Below are 22,014 nucleotides of genomic sequence, written 5' to 3'. Positions count from 1 at the left end.
CGCACCGGGTAGCAGTACAGGAATGAGGAGAGAGCGGGCAAGAATCCCAATTGGCTGGGTATCTTTACCAGGAGACGTCTGGGAATGGAGTTCTCTATGTCTTTCTGTAATGAGATGAGCTCAAGTATCTGTTCTAAGACAGTTAAATTGTGTTCCAGATGCTCTCTGCTTTGCAAGTGCTATGGTCTTTTTTATCTGAGACCATCTGGATGGGTGTGGCTGTCTCTAGCTGGGGCTCAGCAGTTGCTAAGGAGGATCAGTTAGCTGTAGCAGATGTGAACATTTGCCTTTACTTGGGCTTTCTCCTGCCCCACCCCACTCTCTGCCTACAGAAATCCTACTTGTTCATCTTTAAGGCACAGCTAAGAATGCTACAGCTTCTGAGAAACTCGTGATAGCCTCCAGTTGAGATTAGCCTATACGTTCATATATTATCTTTTTTTAAAGAGCAGATTTTTAAAAAAATATACTTTTTTATTGATTTCAGAGAGGAAGGGAGAGAGAGACAGAGAGAAACATGATGAGAGAGAATCATTAATTGGCTGCCTCCTGTATGCCCCCTACCAGGAATCGAGCCCACAATCTAGGCATGTGCCCCAACTGGGAATCAAACAGTGACCTTCTGGATTGTATGTTGACACTCAACCACCAGCTAGGCTATTCCTTCTTTTATTTACCTTATATTATAATTACGTTTATATACCTAGAGTTACCCTTAAAGAATGTTAAGTTCATTGAGGGAGGAATCATACCATTCGCTTTTTTCATCTCCTCTCAACAACTTTCACATTTATGCAGAGGAGGTGCTCGATAAGTGTTAGTGAAATGAATAAACCAATAAGAGAGGGCAGAGTTACTCCTGCTCAGGCAGTGGCTAAACACCAAGTTATGACTGAAGAAAATAGAGAGGAGTAGGGATCTTAAACTCTGACAGTATTTACATATATTCATGTCTACCTTGTCTCCAAGGTAAACCGAAGCCTTGCTGAGATTTGCTCAGGAAACCCCTAATAGGCACCCCAAGGTCAATGATGTCCAGTCATCCTAAAGGCTGAAGATTAAGTTGTGAGTATGAAAAACAGAGTTTATTCTTGTATTATTATTTATTAATCATTGTATTATTTTTCAGATGGGCTGTGGGTTTGATCTCCAGTCAGGGATCAGGGCCTCTGCAGGATGTCACACATTGATGTTTCTCTCTCTCTCTCTCTCTCTCTCTCTCTCTCTCTCTCTCTCTCTCTCCATTCCTCTCTCTCTCGAATCAATGAAACTATCCTTGGGTAAAAATTTTAAAAAAATTGTAACCTCTTTATAAAGCTTTGTCTTCTCCATTTTTATTGCTTTTGTGGTAAGTTAGAAAATATTCAATACTGAAGAGCTATCTGAAAACAGCCACCCGCATTTCCTAGACCTCAACATTCTGTAGCTAAGTCTTCATTCTCTGTGCTGGAACCCTCCTTTTTCTTCCCTTCTGTGTTTCTTTCTTTTACAATTTCCTTATATCCCTCAGCACTTCCCACCCTCTGGCAACTTACCAGGTCTTCTACAAACAGATAGGAATCTCTGTGGAGGGTTCTTCTCCCTCCAAGGCACTTTGGATGAAAGTAACCAGGGGTTAGTAGGTTTGGTACCTACTAAGTCTAAACACACATACACTCTCTGCCACAGTCATTCCACTCTTGGGTACATACAGTAGAGAGCTGAATGTCTACCCAAGACATGTACAAAAATGTTCACAGCAGCTTTATTCATAACAACCAAAAGCTGGAAACAACCAAATGCCCACCAACAACAAAATGGATAAAGTGATTTATCACATAATGGAATGCTGCACAGCAAAAATAAGGAATTATTCTATATGTAGAACACTACACATGGATGAATCTCAAAGGCAATGATGAAAAAAGAAGCCAAACACACAAATCCCTATCTTTCTATCTATTTCTCCATATATACAAGTCAAACAGGCAAAGCTAATTTATAGTGATGGAGACTGGAAAAGTGGTTACCTTTGGGGAAGGGGGAATACTGACTGGGAGAGAGCATAAGGGATCCTATCTTATATGGTTTGCAGTGCCCTGGCTGGTGTGGCTCAGTTGGTTGGATATTGTCCCATGCACCGAGAGGTTGCTGGTTCAATTCCAGGCAGGGCACATGCCCGGATTGTAGGTTAGATCCCCAGTAGGGGGTGTGCAGGAGGCAGCTGATCAATGTTTGTCTCTCTACCTCTCCCTTCCTCTCTTTCATAAAGTCAGTAAAAGCATATTAAATGTGTGTGTGTGTGTGTGTGTGTGTGTGTGTGTGTGTGTGTGTGTGTGTGTGGTTTGCAGTTACATGGTCCTGATATAACATGTAAAAAATTGTCAGGATTAATGCACTTTATGTAAGTTATACCTCAATTAAAACATCAGAAAATATATTAAAATTTAAAAAATAAAGTAACCCATGTGTTACCACAAATTCCAAAACAGGAAACAAGCTGTGCTCCCCACTACTTCCCACATTTTAATTCGTCTGCCTCCTCTGTGTCGGTGCCAGGATGGCATATGATGGTGCTGTGAGCATATGATGTGAGGAAATGTGCAAAGCAAGCAGACAGCACGGCAGATGGAGGCATACTCACCTTGCGAGATGAAGCAGTTCAGACCTTCCTTTTGCGGCTTTCTCAGATGTGCATCTGGAAGATGAGCGTATGCCCTGTGATAGACGGTGGAATAAACAGTTTCTCCCCGACTTCACCCTCACATTCAACCTCAGAGTCAAGGGACATTCTCCCTTAAAGCTCCAACATCCATGCTCTCATTTTTCCCGGTTTCATTCGCCAAGGGCATGTGGTACAGTACCCATCATGCCTCTGTTCTCTCCCTTTCCCTCTTCATCACCTATTTTATCCTCTTCACACATCATTCTCCATGTTCTCCTTGTTATCTTTCTGCTTTTTCTACCTCTCTGTGATTCCCTCTTCTTTCCCAATCTTCTCACTCATTTCTTTGAGCTAGAATGTACAAGAAAGAGCTAAGGGTTTTCTGCAGCATTCTGAATTATTTAATTTTTAAAAGGAACTTGGAAAAAGCTAGATTTTGTTGTAGAAAACACCTTTCCCATTAAGGTAAACGCATGTGTACATTATTACATAGAAATTTGATATTCAGACAACATGGCTGTCACTCTAAAAATTAAAAAAACCAAGCCTGTTGAAATTGTAATGTGGTGGGCTTGCTGATTTCTCCTCAGGAAAACCATTTCCAGAAACACTGTTCTTAAGTTCTGAATAGATTTGCTCAAAGTGAAAGCCACACCAAATTTTTAAATGACCTCACTTCATATGCACATTAACTTACAGAATGCCTAATAGTAGAAAGGCAGTTATGGGCGATTTGTTTCATTGATACTTTATGACCCACAGAGAGAGGAGTGGGAGGGGGTGTGGGTGGAGGGGGGACTGAAGCTTCCCTGGGGGAGGGCCAGACTGACCAATGAAAGGAATGTGTGTAGAGACTAGGCAAGTGGGGCAGATGAAGCCAGGGCTGGAACGCAGGAGGCTGCCCATTGCCTCGCATTCAATCCCATAGTCCTTTTTATTTTTATTTACAGATCCTGCCTCAGGTTTATTCGTACAAATCGCACAGGAGGCCACACCAGTCCTTCCCTTCTCACATTAGCAGGCAGAGGCCTCTACTCTAGAGCCTTCGTGGGGCCCTGGGCGTCTCTGGGAGCCAGAGCCTGAGCTGGAGCCGAGGTGCAGCTGCAGCTTGGGTCTTGGTTTGAGCCTGGCCTTGGCCTTTGGCCAGCAGGGCCTGAGAGCCTTGGGCATGTGGGCACAAGCACCCTTCCCACACTTGGGGTGAATGATGTCGGCAAGTTGATTGAACTGACGGCTGGCGGCTGCCCTGTGGGATCTTGGGCTTGACCTCCTTGGGCTTCATGAGGGCCTTGATACCTCGGCATGCGCGCTCATGGCCGTGGCGTTGCTGGCCTGCATCTTCTTCCGGCTCTTCTTGTGCTTCTTGGCAAAGCGCATGTTCCTCAGGAACTTGGGGTCCACTCCATTAAGAGACTTGCATTTTTGTGCTGAGGGTTTCTGTCTTTCTTTCTTTTTTTTTTTTTTTTTAATATATGTTTACTGATTTCAGAGAGGAAGGGAGAGGGAGAGAGAGATAGAAACATCAATGATGACAGAGAGTCATTGATCGGCTGCCTCCTGCATGCCCCCTACTGGGGACAGAACCTGCAACCCAGGCATGTGCCGGAATCGAACCTAGGACCCTTCAGTCCTCAGGCCGATGCTCTATGCACTGAGCCAAACCAGCTAGGGCCTGAGGGTTTCTTGATACCATTTCTGTGCCATTTTCAGAACTGATTGTGGGTGGTGTGTTTCTTGGACTTGGCTGTGTTTGCATCCAAGCCAGCAGCTCCTAAAGCACCTGGGACCTGGAGAGCTCAAACTCTCAGTCTGTAACTACCTGTCACTACTGGGAAGTAAGGCATGACGTGGAGGGTCAGGCTGCAGGGAGGAAGGAAAGGGTGCTCTCGTGGCAGCGGCTCGGCCTTTCCTCTGCTGTCAGGAAGAATTCAGCCCTGTCGTTAACAGCGCACACCAACTCACCAAACCAGACCACATGCGACCCTCCCCCACACTAAAGAAGGCCATCTACAAGGGAGGCTGGGGGCAGCGGAAATGTAATTCTACCCCACCTCCAGCAGCCCATCAACTAGTATTTCTTACACCTATTTACTCCACTTCTCCCACAAGAAGTGCTGGGAACGGAACATTCTCCCTCTCACATTTCCAGCAAGGTATGGGCACTCTATAGAGACTGGTGTCTAGGCAACTACAACGGCCCTGCCTTTGATTCAGCCCCGTGGGGAGCTACTGCTATTATTTAGACAATCCACAATAGGAATATTGAAAAAAAAAATCATGCCATTTAACCTGATTCTCAGTTCCAAAATCTTCAAAATTAGGTATGATAATGCCTACCAGCAGGGCTGTTTTGAGGGCTAAGTGAGATACAGTGCCAGGCTTATGGTAGGTTCTCAGTAAACATTGGTTCCTTCCTACTCCCGTCCCACATCCCTTAAAAAAAGATGAGTTGAGCCCTAACCGGTTTGGCTCAGTGGATAGAGCATCAGCCTGCGGACTGAAAGGTCCCAGGTTTGATTCTGGTCAAGGGCATGTATCTTGGTTTTTGGCACATCCCCAGTAGGGGGTATGCAGGAGGCAGCTGATCAATGTTTCTCTCTCATCGATGTTTCTAACTCACTATCCCTCTCCCTTCCTCTCTGTAAAAAATCAATAAGCTATATATTTTTTTAAAAAAAGATGAGTTGGTAAGTTTATTTCCTCCAGACTACTTGGCCAGCAACCAAGATATACTGCCCCATGTGGGCAGGGCCAACTTGGTTCAGGCCTGCTGACCCATCTGTCACTCCCCATTCTGTCAGGTTTGTGACCATTTGGCACAGCTGGTTTGATGTAGGAGCATTTTGATATGGCTTGAAACATCATCATTTTTTTTTTTTTAACCATAAGAAACATTACTAAATACTGTGAGGAACAGTTTTAGGTGCAGACAGGGGGAAAGGCTGAATCTTATTTCTGAATCCTGGATACAGGGCACTTACAGAGTGAGCTAAACTAATGGTGGAGGCAGAGGCTAGACACAGGAATTCGCAGACAGGCATTCACACCAATTTTATTTGGATCTCTTTAATCCTCACCCAAGGATATTTTTCCCATTGATTTTTAGAGTGAAAGGGAGAGAAGGAGGGAGAGAGGGAGGGAGAGAAGAAGGGAGGGAGGGAGGTAGGGAAAGAAAGAGAGAGAGAGAGAGAGAGAGAGAGAGAGAGAGAGAGAGAGAGAGAGAGATTGGTTGCCTCCCACATGCACCTTGACCAAAGCCAGGGACAGAACCTGCAACCCTGCAACCCAGGTACATGCCCTTGACCGGGAATCCAACGGGTGACTCTGAGGTCCGCAGACTGCACTCTAATCACTGAGCCAAACCAGACAGGGCTTATCTGGATCTTAAGGGCAGGATTATGCCAGGATTTTTAGACCAGAAATTCCAAATCCCAAGTTCTCAGGAGCAGTTTTATATCTCAAATAGAATTCTGTCAAAGAAGAGAGATATCAGAGAAAGGCCGAGGGACATATGTGAGGGTGGAGAGCCCAAGAAAGAGAAGGAAGGACTGGTGGTCAGTAGACTCAGGGGCTCTTATCTGGGGAAGGAGTGAAGGGTTGAAATTGAGACCAGATGAAAATGTATGAAGGTGGGGAGAGTATGTGGGACAGAGAGGGGAGGAGAGAGGGTGGGGAGAGGTGACGGTGAAGAGAAACCTAAGGAGGATAGAGGTGACTAGGTTTGAAGAAAGGGGAGAGTGTTTGGGGGTAGAGAAATGGAGAAAACATGAGAAATGTGAAACGAAGGAGAAGGGATTTTAGTTTATGGCATAAAAACTGCCCTTAGACAAACAAACAAGAGGCTCCCTCAACTTGGGCTATCACTTAATCTCTGAATGTCAAGGTAACATTTCGCAAATGGCTGTAGGTAAGAGGGGAAATGCTTCGCTAGAGACCATGCCCCTGAGGCCCAGGTTTCTCTTTTCTCTCCCCATATGCACCGAACACAGTGACAGTGCAAGTGCTCAGCTAGTGATACAGGTGCAGATACATACCACCCAAGAGCCATTCTCAGATTTAATATCGTTGACTCTGTGAGCTGCCCTTGGGGATCATTCCTGACAGGGATGATCAGTCCCTTCATCAGAGGGTAATTGTTAAGAATAGATAAGATTGCTATTACTCTATATGCCCTTATTTACTTGCCTATAAACTTCAGAAGCAAATCTCTTAAGTATTGAACTGATGATCTATAAAACTATATCTCAAATGAAGCTGTGAATTGAGAATTTGTGAAGCCTTTGGAATATATTTCTCTTGAATTGGTGATTACAGCTCCGGTGCAAGCAAAATATGGCTATTTCTTTCATGTAGGACCGAAATACCATTTCTTTTTTTAAAACATTTTTTAAAATACATTTTTTTATTGATTTTTTTACAGAGAGGAAGGGAGTGGGATAGAGAGTTAGAAACATCAATCAGTTGCCTCCTGCACACTCCCTACTCCTCCAACCAAGGTACATGCCTTTGACTGGAATCGAACCTGGAACCCTTGAGTCCACAGGCCGACGCTCTATCCATTGAGCCAAACCGGTTAGGGCACCATTTCCATTTTTAAAGAGGTGGTATGATGTAGTGTTTAAGGGCATTGATTTTGGAGCCAGCCACAAAGTTCTAATCCTAGCTCTATCAATATTAAGGGTGTAACCCTAGGAAATTTACCTTATCTTCCCCTATCTCAACCCCATCATCTGTGGAATGGAGATGATAATATAATTGTGAGGATTAAATTAGTTGATATATTCCAAGCATTTAGCACAATGCCAAGCATATATTACATAATTTTTAAAGTTCAGAATTTATGAAATTAAATATTAGTGGAACAAAACTTCCATACAGTTCAAGTTTAAAAAATTACAAACACATACCACCATCAAGTAGAGTGTGTATGTGTGTGTGTATAGTTTTTTTAATTCTATAATAATAAAGATGAAAATAATTATGAAAATTTAAACATGGAATGATATAATTTCAGCTTTAAAAACATGAAACATTAAAAAACAAAATGCTCCACTAGTATCATTGTTCATTTATTTTGTGCAAAGTTTCCCATTGCTGAAAAAGATTTTACTCTACACTGCTTGGGGAACAGTAAAAAAAAACCAATAGTTATAAGCTATTTCCAAACATTTTCCTATGAATCCATCTTCATATTATACAATTTTTAGTTGTCTTATATCTTGTTAAAAAATATTTTAAGGAAAAAGTCTTTGTGAACTTTTTCAGTGTCTGCAATCACTTTATTGACTCTGAGTTACATTTTTTGTCTGAATTGTTTTTACCTTCATTGCTTTTGTCTAGTATAGCTGGAGATTTTAACACGATGTTATCTAGATCAATTTCAATAGTGTAATGCTCATATTCTGCTTGTTCAAAAGTCTTGAACACTAAGACTCATTCTTGCAAGAGAGTCTTTATCAATTATTTTTTCTCTTCTTAAACATTACAGAATATGGAAAAGAAGGTATATTTACCCCATTTGTTAAGCAATGTAGTGTCTAACTTTCTAAATACTTCTCAAGATGTGAATGTTTCAGATTTAAAAACACTATGATGGCCCACCCACCCTCCCCTGCCTTCCCTCTGAGATTCTACAGTCTATTCTATGCTTCCATGTCTCTGAATCTATTTTGTTCATCAGTTTATTTGGTTCATTAGACTCCACATATGGGTGAGATCATGTGATACTTGTCTTTCTCTGACTGTCTTACTTCGCTTAGCATAATACCTTCCAGGTCCCTCCATGCTGTCTCAAAGGATATCAGTTTTTCTTGCAGGTGAAGCAAGATGTCCCTCAAGGGCCAGCTGCCCTGCCCTGTCAACACTGCTGCTCAGCTGGGAGCATATGCCATCCTGTCTGAACTTGGAGGTTAAGATCCATATAAACATACTGCAAGATATGTGTCAGAATACCAGTTTGTTCCTGATCAGAAGGAAGAACTTGAAGAAGCCATAGAAAGAATTCATAAAACTCCAATGGGTCAGGCTCCTTCTGAAGCAGAGCTGAATTACTTGAGGACTGTAAAATCCCTGGAGATGTACCGCGTTGACCTCCATCCCGTCTACGGAGAAAACCAATCTGAGTATTTCTTAGGATTAACTCCAGTTGGTGGTGTTGTCTACAGGAATAAAAAGCAACTGGGAAAGTATTTCTGGCCTCGGGTCACAAAGGTTCACGTCAAGGAGACACAGTTTGAACTCAAAGTACTGGGAAAAGAGTGCAATGCAACGTCATTCTTTTTGGAAGCTCGGAGTAAAACTGCTTGCAAGCACCTTTGGAAGTGTAGTATAAACATCATACATTGTTTAGAATGCCAGCGAATGAATCAAATTTTTTGTCAGGAAAACTCAGCAAGTTTGGGTCCATGAGTATAAGCACCGGGTGAGTGGCGGGACAGCATGGCAAATGAGTGGAGATCTTTCTATTCGACTTCCCCAGCCAGATCAGAAGGTGGCAAGAAGCCGAAGCAAGACGTATCCTAAGAGAATAGCACAGACAGCCAGCTGGATCAAACAGCATAAATCGGGTAATTGCAAACATGGGAAATGAAGGAACAACTAAAATCATTGCACCTTCACCAATAAAAAGCTTTAAGAAAGCAAAGAATGAAAATAGCCCTGTTACCCAAAGAAGCAAACTTCATGCGCCACGGGAAGAAAATGGTCCCCAGAGTGGACACTCCAACTCCCCCAATGACCGCACCAAGTCCCCAAAGTTGCCCATAACAGTGGTGAAGACTTAGATCTAAAGCAAAGGAGGAGGTCACGCTCACGCTGTAACACAAGCCATGGTAGCGAATCAGAAAATGCAGAGAACATCGGGAAGGGCCGGAGAACTATGTGGTTGATTCAGTGCCTCAGTGGGAAGCTGTGTTAAGGAGACAACAACAACAACAACAAAAACCCAACACACACACACACACACACACACACACACACACACACACACACACACACAGTGTGTGGCGATCCAGACACAGATCTCGCTCGAGAAGCCCTGATATCCAAGTAAAAGAAGAGTTATGGAAGCATATTCAGAAGGAACTTTGAATCCGTCTGGGTTGTCAGAAGAACAAAGAAAAGAGATTCCACGCACTAAAATAGAGACTCAAGGTGACCCGACCCCATCAGACATTCTCGTTCTCCGAGAAGTTACCTCCGGTACCGCAGGTCCCAGTGTTCAGATGGAGAGCGGTCCGTTCTGTCGGAAGTGAATTCAAAAACGGAGTTGGTACCCCCACTCCCTGTGACCCACTCTTCAGATGCGTAGGGTTCTGGTAGCTCCACAGTTCGTCAGAGAAGAAATGGGTCAAAAGATAGCCTGATTGAAGAAAAATCTCAGACAAGCAATCTGGCTGGAAAACATATAGCAAAAACAATAAAAACTAGCCAAGCTTCCCACCTCAAGATAGAGACTTGATCCCAGTGAAGGGTTTATTTAGGATGGAGGTTCTGAGGGGGTGGGAAGGGTGTGTGTGCTGCCTTTACTTTGAAACTGTGAATTGTAATTATTCAGGTATCTTGGACCTGCAAGTGTTTCTTCAGAAGAAAATAATTGAGTCTGTTGCTTCTTTTACAGGTTTCACTACAGTGTATTTGTGCTGAAGGGCCTTTTTATTTGGTAACTGGAAGGAAAGTCATCTTGTAAAAGCTCATTTTCTGGATGTCATATCCACCACCCAAACCAGATGCTTCTGGACACCTGGACTGCAGCTGGCCAGCTGTGCAATAGTGCAAGTGGGATGAAGAGTTCTCCCCTTCTAGGTACCCTCCACCTGTGCAGATGCATAACCGAGGCCACATCACCTTCACACTGTAGATACTTTTATTCATATACGTGTTCTTTGTAATGCTGTATTTTGTGGCATGAAGTTCCACTATTATTTACAAATGTAGAGTTTTGTTTGAAAGCATTGCTTTTAATTTCTAGTGTCCTTGCCTTGTTTTCAGGGGGGGGGGGAAGCTATCTGTGGATTTCAGTCTATAAATTCATGACCACCCTCACAAAAATTAAAAAAACTAAAACCCTATGATGGCAGCATTATGCCAACAAAAATCCTGGAATGTTGGTACATCAGAACATCAAAACATGGGATTGCAATCTATACTCTTGAGTGTCAAAGATCTGCTCTACTTGTTGAGATCAGTAAAGGAGTGTCTCATATTGCTCAGATGACTGTCAGACCTTCCAGTTTGTTTCTGCCTCTCTGCAGCCAACTGTTCTGACAGCCCCGCAAGCTGCTGAAAATGAATCCTGTTCACGGATTCAAATTCCATTAGGTTTCCTGCTTTTCAGCTTACTTTCCTCATCCACGCAGTATGCCACCCCAAAATGTAACACCAGGGAGAGCAATTATGGTTCTTCACTTTTTTCTCATCACGCCCTCTTTGAGAAAATGAGGAACTAATAGGGCTTTCCCCATAAAGTGGACATGTTTATGTTATATTCAAGGGATCCATGAACTACAGGTTAAGAACTCCTGGTCCAAACAGGGCTACAGAAAAGTGGAAGCAAAGAGAAAGATGCAGAGAAACAGAAAGGTAGAGAGATGGCTAGAAAGAGCCACAGGGAAGAACGGGGGCAGCAGAGAGAAGGGCTGACACCAACTTCCACCCCTTCTCACCCAGACTATGGGCTAAACTTTGAAGATGAGCATTCCTCAGTGCTGTTTAATCTCCCTTCCCATCTTTTCTCTCCTCCAAATGTACTCCACTCATTAAAAGGGAGCAGTATTGTCTTAAAACGTAATGATACGAACCATCCTAGAGTAACATCAAGAGGAAATCCATGCTGCTGAGTGGTGTTATCTTAGCAAGTCATTCACTTCTCACGGCTCCTGTCTCTCCTTACTTCAAAGAAGGGATCCACATAGATGAAAACATTTTCAGTCAATACAGTGCCAGCTCAGAAGTTGTCCAGGGGTCAGGGGAAGTCCCAGGTGTCATGGATAGCAGCAGGAGCAAAGGTTGCCACACAACCTGAGGGTTCTCTCCCTTCCAGTACCTGTGGGCTATAGGAGCAGGGAAGGAATGAAAGGAACCTTCCTTTCTGCACTTGTGTATAATGTGGTCTTATGATCAAAGAATGTGCCTACCTATATTGCAACCATCAACCTAAAGTAACTAAATCTGATCTTTGGATCTTTGCTCTAGGCCTCTTCCCTTTCCTTGGAGTGTCAGTTGGGGACAGCCTAGGAAAACATTTTAAAGTTCAGCTCTACAAATTCCAACTTATTTTCCAACTTAAGTTTTAACTCCAAGTATATACACTTGACTCTAGGGTTTTCATTCTAGAGTTCTTACCAAGAGATAAAGAGCTACAAGATTTCTCTTGTACTGCAGGGGGTTTGAAGCGGGGATAATAAAAGAAATGAAGTTCCTGGATTAGGCCAACCCCTTTACAGGAAAAGGGACTCCTGACATAATATTCTCAACCTTGTGTTGTTTTCTTAGGGGTTATATTTCCTAAGCATCTGGGGACTGGGGGTAGGAATTGCTCAAAAGAACAGAAGCTTTCATTTGGATGACTTAGTGCAAACAATGACCCCATTCAAGGGATCAGGGTGGGATGGGCAGGGGTAATGCAATTGAAGAAAGGAATAGATCAAGTGTGAAAATTCTGTGCCAAACAGCCTCTACAAGCTTCCTTCCAGCTAATCTGACCCTTTTCAACGAGAAGCATGAACTAAATTGTTGCTTTGATGATCTTCCCACTTTTTTCCCACTGAGGTGAACATGGAAGCTGTATGGCATCTATTCATTTGCAGCCCTACAAGAGAAGGCTCTGGGCCAAACATAAATAATGAGCTCCTCCCCTAGAGTCAGTCAACAAGTGATGCTCATTAGTAAAGCTGACTCAAAACTGGCCCGTCACCTCCCTAGAGTTGTACTGTGCCCACGAGGGTAGCTAGCAGATGTCTGCATACTTCCCATGTGCCCACCCCATGGCATGGGCAAGCTGCTGCTTAGCAAGGGATTCTGCGGCAAAGGGGAAGACAACTAGAAAAGTATTCAAAACGATTCATCATCCCCTGCTTATTTGTCCATCTGTCATATAGAGGATTTACTTATTGCCTAGGGCCGTGGTTGGCAAACTGTGGCTCTCGAGCCACATGCAGCTCTTTGGCCCCTTGAGTGTGGCTCTTCCACAAACCACATGCGGGCGCAAGTACGGTGCGATTGAAACTTCATGGCCCATGCGCAGAAGTTGGTTTTCGCCTGCAAATGAATATTTTGAAGAAGTACTATTGATATTTGGCTCTGTTGACTAATGAGTTTGCTGACCACTGGCTAGGGCAATAAGATGTTTTTCAAAGTGTGGTCCTTGGACCAGAAGCATGAGAATCGTGTGCTTTTAAATTCAGATTCCTGGGTCCTGCCTCAGACTTATTGAATCTAAATCTCTGATGAGTGGGCCTGAGAATCATTTTTCTTCCCATACTATCCTTCCCTCCCCACCCTCAGGTGATTTTTATGCAAAAGAAAATTTGAGAATCTCTGTTCTAGAGGAACACATTCTTCTCTGAAAGTCAGGGGAAGTGGCTTCCTAGCCCCAACTTTCCTACCAGCTTAGTAAGCTTCTGTTTTATCATGTCTTGGGTTGGATCAGGAGTCACCGAAATATTTTAAGATAATTATAGATTTACATGCAGTTTTTAAGAAATAATACCCATACCCAGTTTCCCTCAATGGTAACATTTTTTGTAACTAGAGTAAAATATCAAAACCAAGAAATTGGCATAAATACAATCCATCTATTTTATTCAGATTTCACCAGTTTTACACTCTCTCACTTGTGTGTGTGTGTAGTTTTGTGCAATTTTATCACTTGTAGATTTGTGTGATCATCACAATTAAAATTTAGAATGATTCAGTAATTTCTTTTCTTTCTTTCTATCTTTCTTTTCTCTTTTCTTTCTTTCTTTTTAATTCTCATCCGAGGATACTTTTTCCATTGATTTTTAGAGAGAGTGGGAGGAAGGGGGGAGAGAGACATCCATTGGTCGCCTCCTGCACCCCCAGGGATGAAACCCACAACCCAGGTATGTGCCCTTGACCAGGAATCAAACCTATGACCCTTCTGTACATGGGCCGATGCTCCATCCACTGAGCAACACCAGCCAGGGCTGATTTAGTAATTTTTAAAATGGGAGTTCAGTCTAGGTGCTTCAAGGGATGCTGTAGTGAAGAGAGAAAAAGAAGGGTTAGGCTTATGTGGGATTTTAGGCACTTTCTCTTTAAACAGTCTTTATCTGTTTATATACTGAGACTTACTATGCTGATGAAAGAATCCCATAGCTAAAAGCCTTTGGTTTAGTCCAATATTTTCTTTTTTTTAAAAAAATATATTTTATTGATTTTTTACAGAGAGGAAGGGAGAGAGATAGTTAGAAACATCGATGAGAGAGAAACATCGATCAGCTGCCTCCTGCACATCTCCCACTGGGGATGTGCCCGCAACCCAGGTACATGCCCTTGACCGGAATCGAACCTGGGACCTTTCAGTCCGCAGGCCGATGCTCTATCTACTGAGCCAAACCGGTTTTGGCAATATTTTCATTTATAGATGAAGAAACTGTATGCACATGTATCTATGTGCTCCAGCACATACACTGATTTATTACTCAATCTAATGATCAACATTGATCTATAAAATTAGGATAGAGCGTCGGCCTGCGGACTGAGGGGTCCCAGGTTCGATTCCGGTCAGGGGCATGTACCTGGGTTGCGGGCATATCCCCAGTGGGAGATGTGCAGGAAGCGGCTGATTGATGTTTCTCTCTCATTGATGTTTCTAACTCTCTATCTCTCTCCCTTCCTCTCTGTAAAAAATCAATAAAAAATATATTTTAAAATTAGCTAATGATCAACATAAAATAAACTACTCAGAAATTCCCCCCTTCCCTTCAAATGTTAACTCCTTAAAGTTAGCAATATATAACAATAAGTTAGGACCTTTTCCCACCTTAATTGTCAGGAGATACTTTGAGGTTCATTGCCTGGCACATAGTCATCAATCAGTGCCTCCAGGAAATATTGGATTTTCATTGGCAAACAGAGTTTGAATAATTGATGAAAATGTATATATACATCTCTTCATTTCCTTTCAATGATTAAGGAGAGATCGTTGTAAAAAAGAATGTCCCATTCTTCTATGATAAACGTCACAGAAGTGTAATGTACAGAATATAGTATATACTGAATTCTTCACTGGTTTTATAGAATCTGGAGAAACGTATTCAGTTCTGTGGAAATTTTTAAGAGGAATATTCACAACTGGAGTCTTTGGAAGGGAACTACTGGGTCTAAAAGGAAGTCATGAGAGAAGAGAAAAATAAGACAGGAATTGGAGAATGGGACATATTTTGCCTAGAGAAAAAATTTGGATGAAACAGCATAGTTTTTCTCAAATGTTTAGAAAATAATACTGTGAAGGAATTACTGGATATCTGTAGGGCAATACCAATGTGTGAAGGTAACAAAGAAATACATCTGTCACTCAGTATATGGAAAGCGTTTATATAATAAGCTGCCTCAAAATGGAATGGAAGGCTTTACAGAGTAGTGAGCTTCCTATTACTGAAATCATTCATGCAGAGGCTTATAAAAGATGGTTCTGAAGAATTCCCATACTGGGTTAAAGATTGAACCATATGATTTCTAAGGTATCTTCCAACTAAAAACTGCATTATCCAGGCAAGAAACTCTAATAGTAGTTTAAATCCTGGTCTGCCTTCTTATGCAAACAAAATAAGAAAAACAAAAACACCCAAAAGTGATTTGCTTATGTGAGTAGGCTTTCCTGTTGGGAAATTGATATACTTTAATGTATTCCCCCCCCCCCGCCCCCTTTCATGCTTTAAGGCGAATGTATTCAGTTCCTTTTCATGCAGCACATAGTCAAGTATCTATGTGCTTGTTACTCCTTTTCCAAATCAAGTTTGGGACAACCTTTGAGGATCCACCTATCCTCCATGGTGCGCCATCTTGCACTATGTTTTAGGAAATATCTTATATAGGGGGAAAGGAACATTCTTGTTGACCTACAGCTTAGCCAGGTGGGGAGTGTTCTGGGAGGAGAGCTAATGTCTGCTATCTCTTCCGGTGTTGCCGGAGGCTCACAGTAGGGCCATGTCAGTTTGTACCAACAAATGCCTTATAGAAGCCATTCAGATATGCCACCGCAGGGAGGAAGGCACAGAGGAGGAGTGAGAAGAGACTTGACGTCCTAAGATGGCGTGAAGAGGCTAGCGGGTAGAAAGCCAGGAATAATGGAAACGAAGTTGTCCTCCTTAGGAATACATGCCAAGCAGAAAGCCTCCGAGAAATCCACCAGCCAACATGATGTTCGTCTTCACAAACAACACGATCTCCTCGGCTTTGCTTTTCACCTCCATAGGGAACTGGGTGCTCCTCTGGCCCTTCAGCTGTTCCTTGGCTTTCTTCATGTCCTTCTCTACTTGTTGCCAGTCAATTTTGATGTACTCGGCATGGTTCGCAAGCTGGAGGAGGAAAAAACCTCCTCCCACAGCTGTTGCAGCCAACTTCCCAACTTTCTGGAATATGAAGCCGGTGCACCAACCAGTGACGCCTCCAATTATCAGCTGGGCGGCCATGCTATACCTTTCAGTTGCGGGTCCAGATTCCTGCCCGAAGAGCTTATGCCACCATTGTTGCTTTTTAGCCAGTTCTGCAAGGTCCAGTGAGTCAAAACGTCCCTGACTGGACACGGATAGTCCAGCGAGCTGGTCTCGCGATGACACCCGCGAAGGCTGGGCGCTGGCCTGTGGGTCAGATGTTTCCATTCCCACGGCCGCAGTGGAAGAGGGCGGAGCGCGCTGGCGGCTGCTACTTCCCCCGCCCCTACGCACGCTTGCAACTGCGTCACAAGGCTCCCGGGGCTGTATCCAATGGATTCGTGTTTTGCAGCAGATATTCACTGAGCCCCTATTATGTGCCTAGTACTGAGGATACGTGTTATGTACAGAGGATGTGACAACGTACAGAGATGGGTCTTAACCTGTATTGACAAAGTAAATGTGAAAGAGCCATGATACATGATGGTGTGTGTTTGTCTGCTATGTTCCAGATTGTGAATCCTATGTTATGAATGAAAAGTGATTATTACAAGAATATCCTAATTTAAAAGTAGCAGTCTAATAGAGTCTAGAAGGTGATTTTTAAAAAATATTTTATTGATTTCAGAGAGGAAGGGAGGAGAGAGCGAGAGAAACATCAATGATGAGAGAGAATAATTGATCGGCTGCCTCCTGCACATCCCCTACTGGGGATGGAGTCTGAAACATGGGCATGTGCCCCAACCTGAATCTAACCATGACCTCCTGGTTCATAGGTCAAGGCTCAACCACTGAGCCATGCTAGTTCGGCTAGAAGATGATTTAAAAAATTATATTCAATCAGGTACTAATGACAAAACAGAGAACAAATTATTTTATTTTATTAAAAATTTCCAGTTTATAACCAAAATATACAACCACTACATTTAAAATCAGTTTGTACACTCACAGTTAAAGTGCTAAGTAAAAACATTTACAAAAACTGACAGTAGTCTACTGTAAACAAAATAAATCTACAAGAGCAGAGTGCAAAGCACATCCAGCTAATGTAAAAATACAGTTCATGCTCTAATCAAGTGCACTTGCCCTATACACATCTCAACAATAGTAACTTTCCCACTCACTTGGAAATGAATGAACAATTTTCAATACACAAAAGAGAAACATGAAGAACTAATGCCACAAAATACATGTCTTTAGCATAAACACTTTCTATCTAGATGTTTATATGATAAAGCAAGATTAAAATTTTAGAATTGCCTTGTCAATTTAATTCAAAACAGGTTTGGAAACTAAATTGCTAACTGCCAGCTATTTAAAAATAATAGTTTTAAAAGGAAAATAATGAAAAAAGAAATAACTTTTCTACCTTTATATCTCTTGAAAAAAGAGAAGGTGGTAGTCATTCTTGATAACAGTGAAATGAAGACTTTGTGTTTTTTTTTTTTACAAGAATGGACAGTGTTCACCTGTAAATTAGTATCAATGAATAGAGCTGGAAGATAGGTCAAGACTGAAACACAGGCCATCTCAGGAGAATAGTGTGGATGATGGATACCTAGGATGCTCTGGACACAACCTTAAACTGAAAAAAAAAATAGGATCAGCATGGCACTGACATCATAGAACCCATAATTACAAGTGACTAGTTCCCTTCCTCAAGGTCACTGAAAATATACAGCACTTTCAGACATTTCATGGGTTTGGTAAAAAAGGGGCAGATTCCTAAGTTCGGTCATTTAATATCTCTTGCCTCACAATAGTCCCATCAACACTGAGATTATTTTCACTTTTGTCTTAAAACTTAATATTCTATTAACTGATAGTAATTTGCACTGGCACTAATTTATTTTAAATCTTTATTGTTGAATAATGTGTTTGTTCTTAAATACAGATTTCTCTTTAAGACAGAGGTAAAAGGGTTACAGTCACCAATACTTTAATGTTAATAAGTTAAAGCAAATTTCCTTCTTCCTAACACTTGAGATGTTATACTTTGGAAGTATCGATAAGGAAGACTGGAGATAAAAGGCAGCCCTGTCCATGTGGCTTAGTGGTTGAGCGTTAACCAGGAGGTCATGGTTCGACTCCCGGTCAGGGCACATGCCTGGGTTGCAGGCTCGATCCCTAATAGGGGGTGTGTAGGAGGCAACCAATCGATTATTTCTCATCATTGATGTTTCTATCCCTCTTTCCATCTCCCTTCCTGTCTCTGAAATCAATAAAAACATAAAAAAAAAAGGCAGATAGTAATATCTTGGGGAATGTAAAGGAGAGGGTATGTACTTGGGCAAGACTCATGGTATCAACTAAGAAGAAATATACCAAGAAGTTATTGAGAGGTCAAAATAAGCTTTCTCCACTATAAAAGTTTATCCAAAGCCAAGACACTAAGATACTGGAATGTACTAGATCAACTCTTGTTAGCTAACCTGTTACCCTTATTATTCATGATATTATTAATATGAGGAGCTGTAACAACATCTGAATTTGGAACAACTCAATTTACAACCTTTTAGATCACAGCTGTAAATAAAATTGGGGATTTCATGTATAGAAGAAGCTTCATATTTTTATACTCACTTTTATTCTTATCACTTGAAATCTACATATATAAAAGCCTAAGCAACTGTTTGACTGGTAGCTAGATGTGCACTGACCAGGAGGGGGCAGATGCTCCAACTGGTAGGTTAGCTTGCTGCTGGGGTCCAGCCGATTAGGACTGGGCAAAATGAGCCGGACACACCCTGGAGCCCTCCTGCTGACCCTCCACAGCCCCAATTGTGCACGGGTGGGATCCCTCAGCCTGGTCTGTGCCCTCTCGCAATCTGGGACCCCTCGGGGGATGTCGGAGAGCCGGTTTCAGCCCGATCCCTGCAGGCCAGGCCAAGGGACCCCACTGATGCACTGGGCCTCTAGTATAGGTATAAAAATCTTTAAATGGCATTTTGAGGGAAACTTGTTGGCTATATAGCAGTAGTTTTATCTCCAAATGCCTACCAAGAAGATAAAATTCTATAATTAGCAAAATTTGAGTCCATATTAGATATGAGGTGGGGGAGTCTTTTTGCCTTTAAGTGATATTTACAGACTAATCCTTTATATATGACAATATCTAAGGTTATGAAAGAACTACACATTGACTTAATGAAAGCTTACGTAATTTAAGTATTCCCAAAAGATATCTGCTTCAATTACTGAAGTCTTTTTTATAAATATCTTTGAAATCTGGACAATTTAACAAAACAAAGCATTCCTTGGTAGCCCTGTGGTTATCTGTAGTTTGAGAGTCTCCTTCATAAAGCCTCTGATAGGCTGATAAGAAGAGTTGGGATGGGAACTCAATATATCTGTTCCAAAGATCTTTGTTTGGTTCTTCCTTAAATATCTATAATAACAAAAGCATAATATGCAAATTGACCGAACAACCGAACAGAACAACCATCCAGACGACCTTCCGGACGACCATGCTATGACATGCACTGGCGCCAGGCCAGCCAAGGCGGGTGCAATGCGATTGGTCAGGGGGCCCCACCATCATCCCACGATCGCCCCGCAGAGGGAGGCCCAGGCAACTGGCCGGTGGGGCAATTGATCGGGGGCTCTGCAATTGCCCCAAAAACGGAGGTCCAGGCCACCCTCTGCTCAGTGATCGACCATGGAGCCGTGCTGGGTGGGCGGGGCCTCCCTCTGCTGGGTGATCAATCACAGAGCCCCATGATTGCCCTAAAGAGGGAGGCCCAGGCTACCCAGCTGACAGCGCTGTGGCGGGTCCTCCCTCTGCAGGTTGATCGATCTGGGGACTCCGTGATCAATCGCCCCACAGAGGGAGGCCCAGGCCAGCCAAGTGATCGCACCCCACACCTGTTGCCTGCAGAGGGAGGCGACCAGTGGTGGGGAGGGGGAGCAGCGCCACACAGATGACAAGCAGTGGCAGCGGAGGGGGCGGGGCCACTGCTGGCAGCCAGGGGAAAGAAAGCCTCCATAGGCCCTGATTGCCAGCCAGGCCTAGAGACCCTACCTGAGGGGTCCCAGATTGCGAGAGGGTGCAGGCTGGGCTGAGGGACTGGACCTCTAGACCTATATAATAAAGGGCTAATATGAAAATCGACCAAATGGCAGAATGACCAGTTGCTATGACATGCACTGACCACCAGGGGGGCAGATGCTCAATGCAGGAGCTGCCCCCTGGTGGTCAGTGTGCTCCCCCAGGTGAGAGCTGCTCAACCAGAAGCAGGGCTCACAGCTGGCGAGTGCAGTGGCAGTGGTGGGAGTCTCTCCCGCCTCCACGGCAGCACTAAGGATGTCTGACTGCTGGCTTAGGCCCACGGGGAGTGAATCTAAACCAGCAGTTGGACATCTCCTGAAGGCTTCTGTGAGAGGGCACAGGCCAGGCTGAGGGTGCCCCCTCCAGTGCACAAATTTCATGCACCAGGCCTCTAGTATATTATAAAATGCTAACACTTGATTACTTTTGACCAACAAAACTGGCAATTTCATATAGTTCAGAATAACATTATCCAACTATGACCACACAGTAAGAATCTGCTTGGTCTGATTCTAGAAAACACAATGAAACAGTTTATGTACAGGAGTTTTTTGTTGAGATGAGCATGATAACTTAACATACACAACACTGTATAAATGTTAAGATAAAGCAAAACAGAAAAGGCTTAAAAAATAGAGAGAAATGTTTGGCAGGCATTTAATTAATTCACATATAATGCCTTTTCGATTTGTGACATTTGTGATTTTATCAGCTTTTAAAATTTTGTTATATTCTCTAAATAACTGTCCATGTTTATGTTGTTTAAAGAAGCTCACATTATGTAAATGTGAGCTTTGGGTCTTGCGTATTACAAAAAGTGAAATAACTGATAACTATTAACTGTAGAGACATAAATTTATATAATCTCCCAATTTCACTATCAGATTAAAGTACAGCAAAATTAGTATTTTATTAATTAAAAATGTTTAAATGAGAAGAAACAGCTTTATAGCTTTTTCAATTAATAAAAAATAAGACAATTCAATAGATTTTCAGTGTCAAATTAACTTTTCTTTTTATGGCTGGGGGAGGGTGGTGATATCTTTATCATGCCAAAATAAACTTCAATGAAAACAAGAAAACTCTCAAAAATAAATTTTGGCATCTATATAATAAAAGCCTAAGAGGCCATTAAGGCCAGTTGCTATCATGCACACTGACCACCAAGGGGCAGACGTTCAATATAGGAGCTGCCCCCTGGTGGTCAGTGTGCTCCCACTGGGCTCACAGTTGGTGAGCGCAGTGGTGGTGGTGGGAGCCTCTCCCTCCTCTGCAGCAGTGCTAAGGAAGGAGCAGGGAGCCAAGTAGTAAGAAACAGCAAGCAGGCGGGCAGTAAGGAGCAAGGGGTCCCAGACTGCGAGAGGGCACAGGCTGGGCTGAGGTGCATGAATTTCATGCACCAGGCCTCTAGTTTGAAAATAAAAGCAAGCAAGTTGTTTGAAGCTAGTATTAAAGATGTATGAAATGGGATTATTCTAGTGAAGTAAAAAAAAAAGATAAAGAATTCAATTTACTCTGATAACTCACAGCTAGGGTAGAAATAGCACCTGATAACAAGAGAACTTCCAGACTAATATTTTTATATCAGAGTCCTTTTTATGATTAAAAAAAAATAATTTTAAGCTCACATATAAATAAAATACATTATTTTCAAGTACATCGTTTTCACCTCAACTCAATGTAAAGAACTACTGTGTTGTTCTTTT

The 22,014-nt window shown here is 42.6% G+C and overlaps 1 protein-coding gene and 1 pseudogene across 1 annotated transcript; one reads left to right on the top strand and one right to left on the bottom strand.

Annotated features, from left to right (window-relative positions):
• The first annotated feature begins 6,541 nt into the window (after positions 1-6,541).
• LOC132236098 (band 4.1-like protein 4A) lies at positions 6,542-10,103 on the top strand (annotated as a pseudogene).
• A 5,831-nt stretch (positions 10,104-15,934) lies between these two features.
• On the bottom strand, positions 15,935-18,561 carry LOC132236097 (FUN14 domain-containing protein 2-like). Its single transcript, XM_059699504.1, has 2 exons — positions 18,547-18,561; positions 15,935-16,584 (listed from the first exon to the last, which is right to left on the bottom strand). Exons 1-2 carry the CDS (start codon positions 18,559-18,561, stop codon positions 15,976-15,978), a joined length of 624 nt encoding a protein of 207 aa, XP_059555487.1. The 3' UTR covers positions 15,935-15,975.
• Between the last annotated feature and the right edge of the window lie 3,453 nt (positions 18,562-22,014).

Source organism: Myotis daubentonii, chromosome 5 (genome assembly GCF_963259705.1).
Source record: "Myotis daubentonii chromosome 5, mMyoDau2.1, whole genome shotgun sequence".
NCBI lineage: Eukaryota > Metazoa > Chordata > Mammalia > Chiroptera > Vespertilionidae > Myotis > Myotis daubentonii.
The sequence above is the reverse complement of the archived record's forward strand: the minus strand, read 5'-3'. Positions and strand labels throughout refer to the sequence as shown.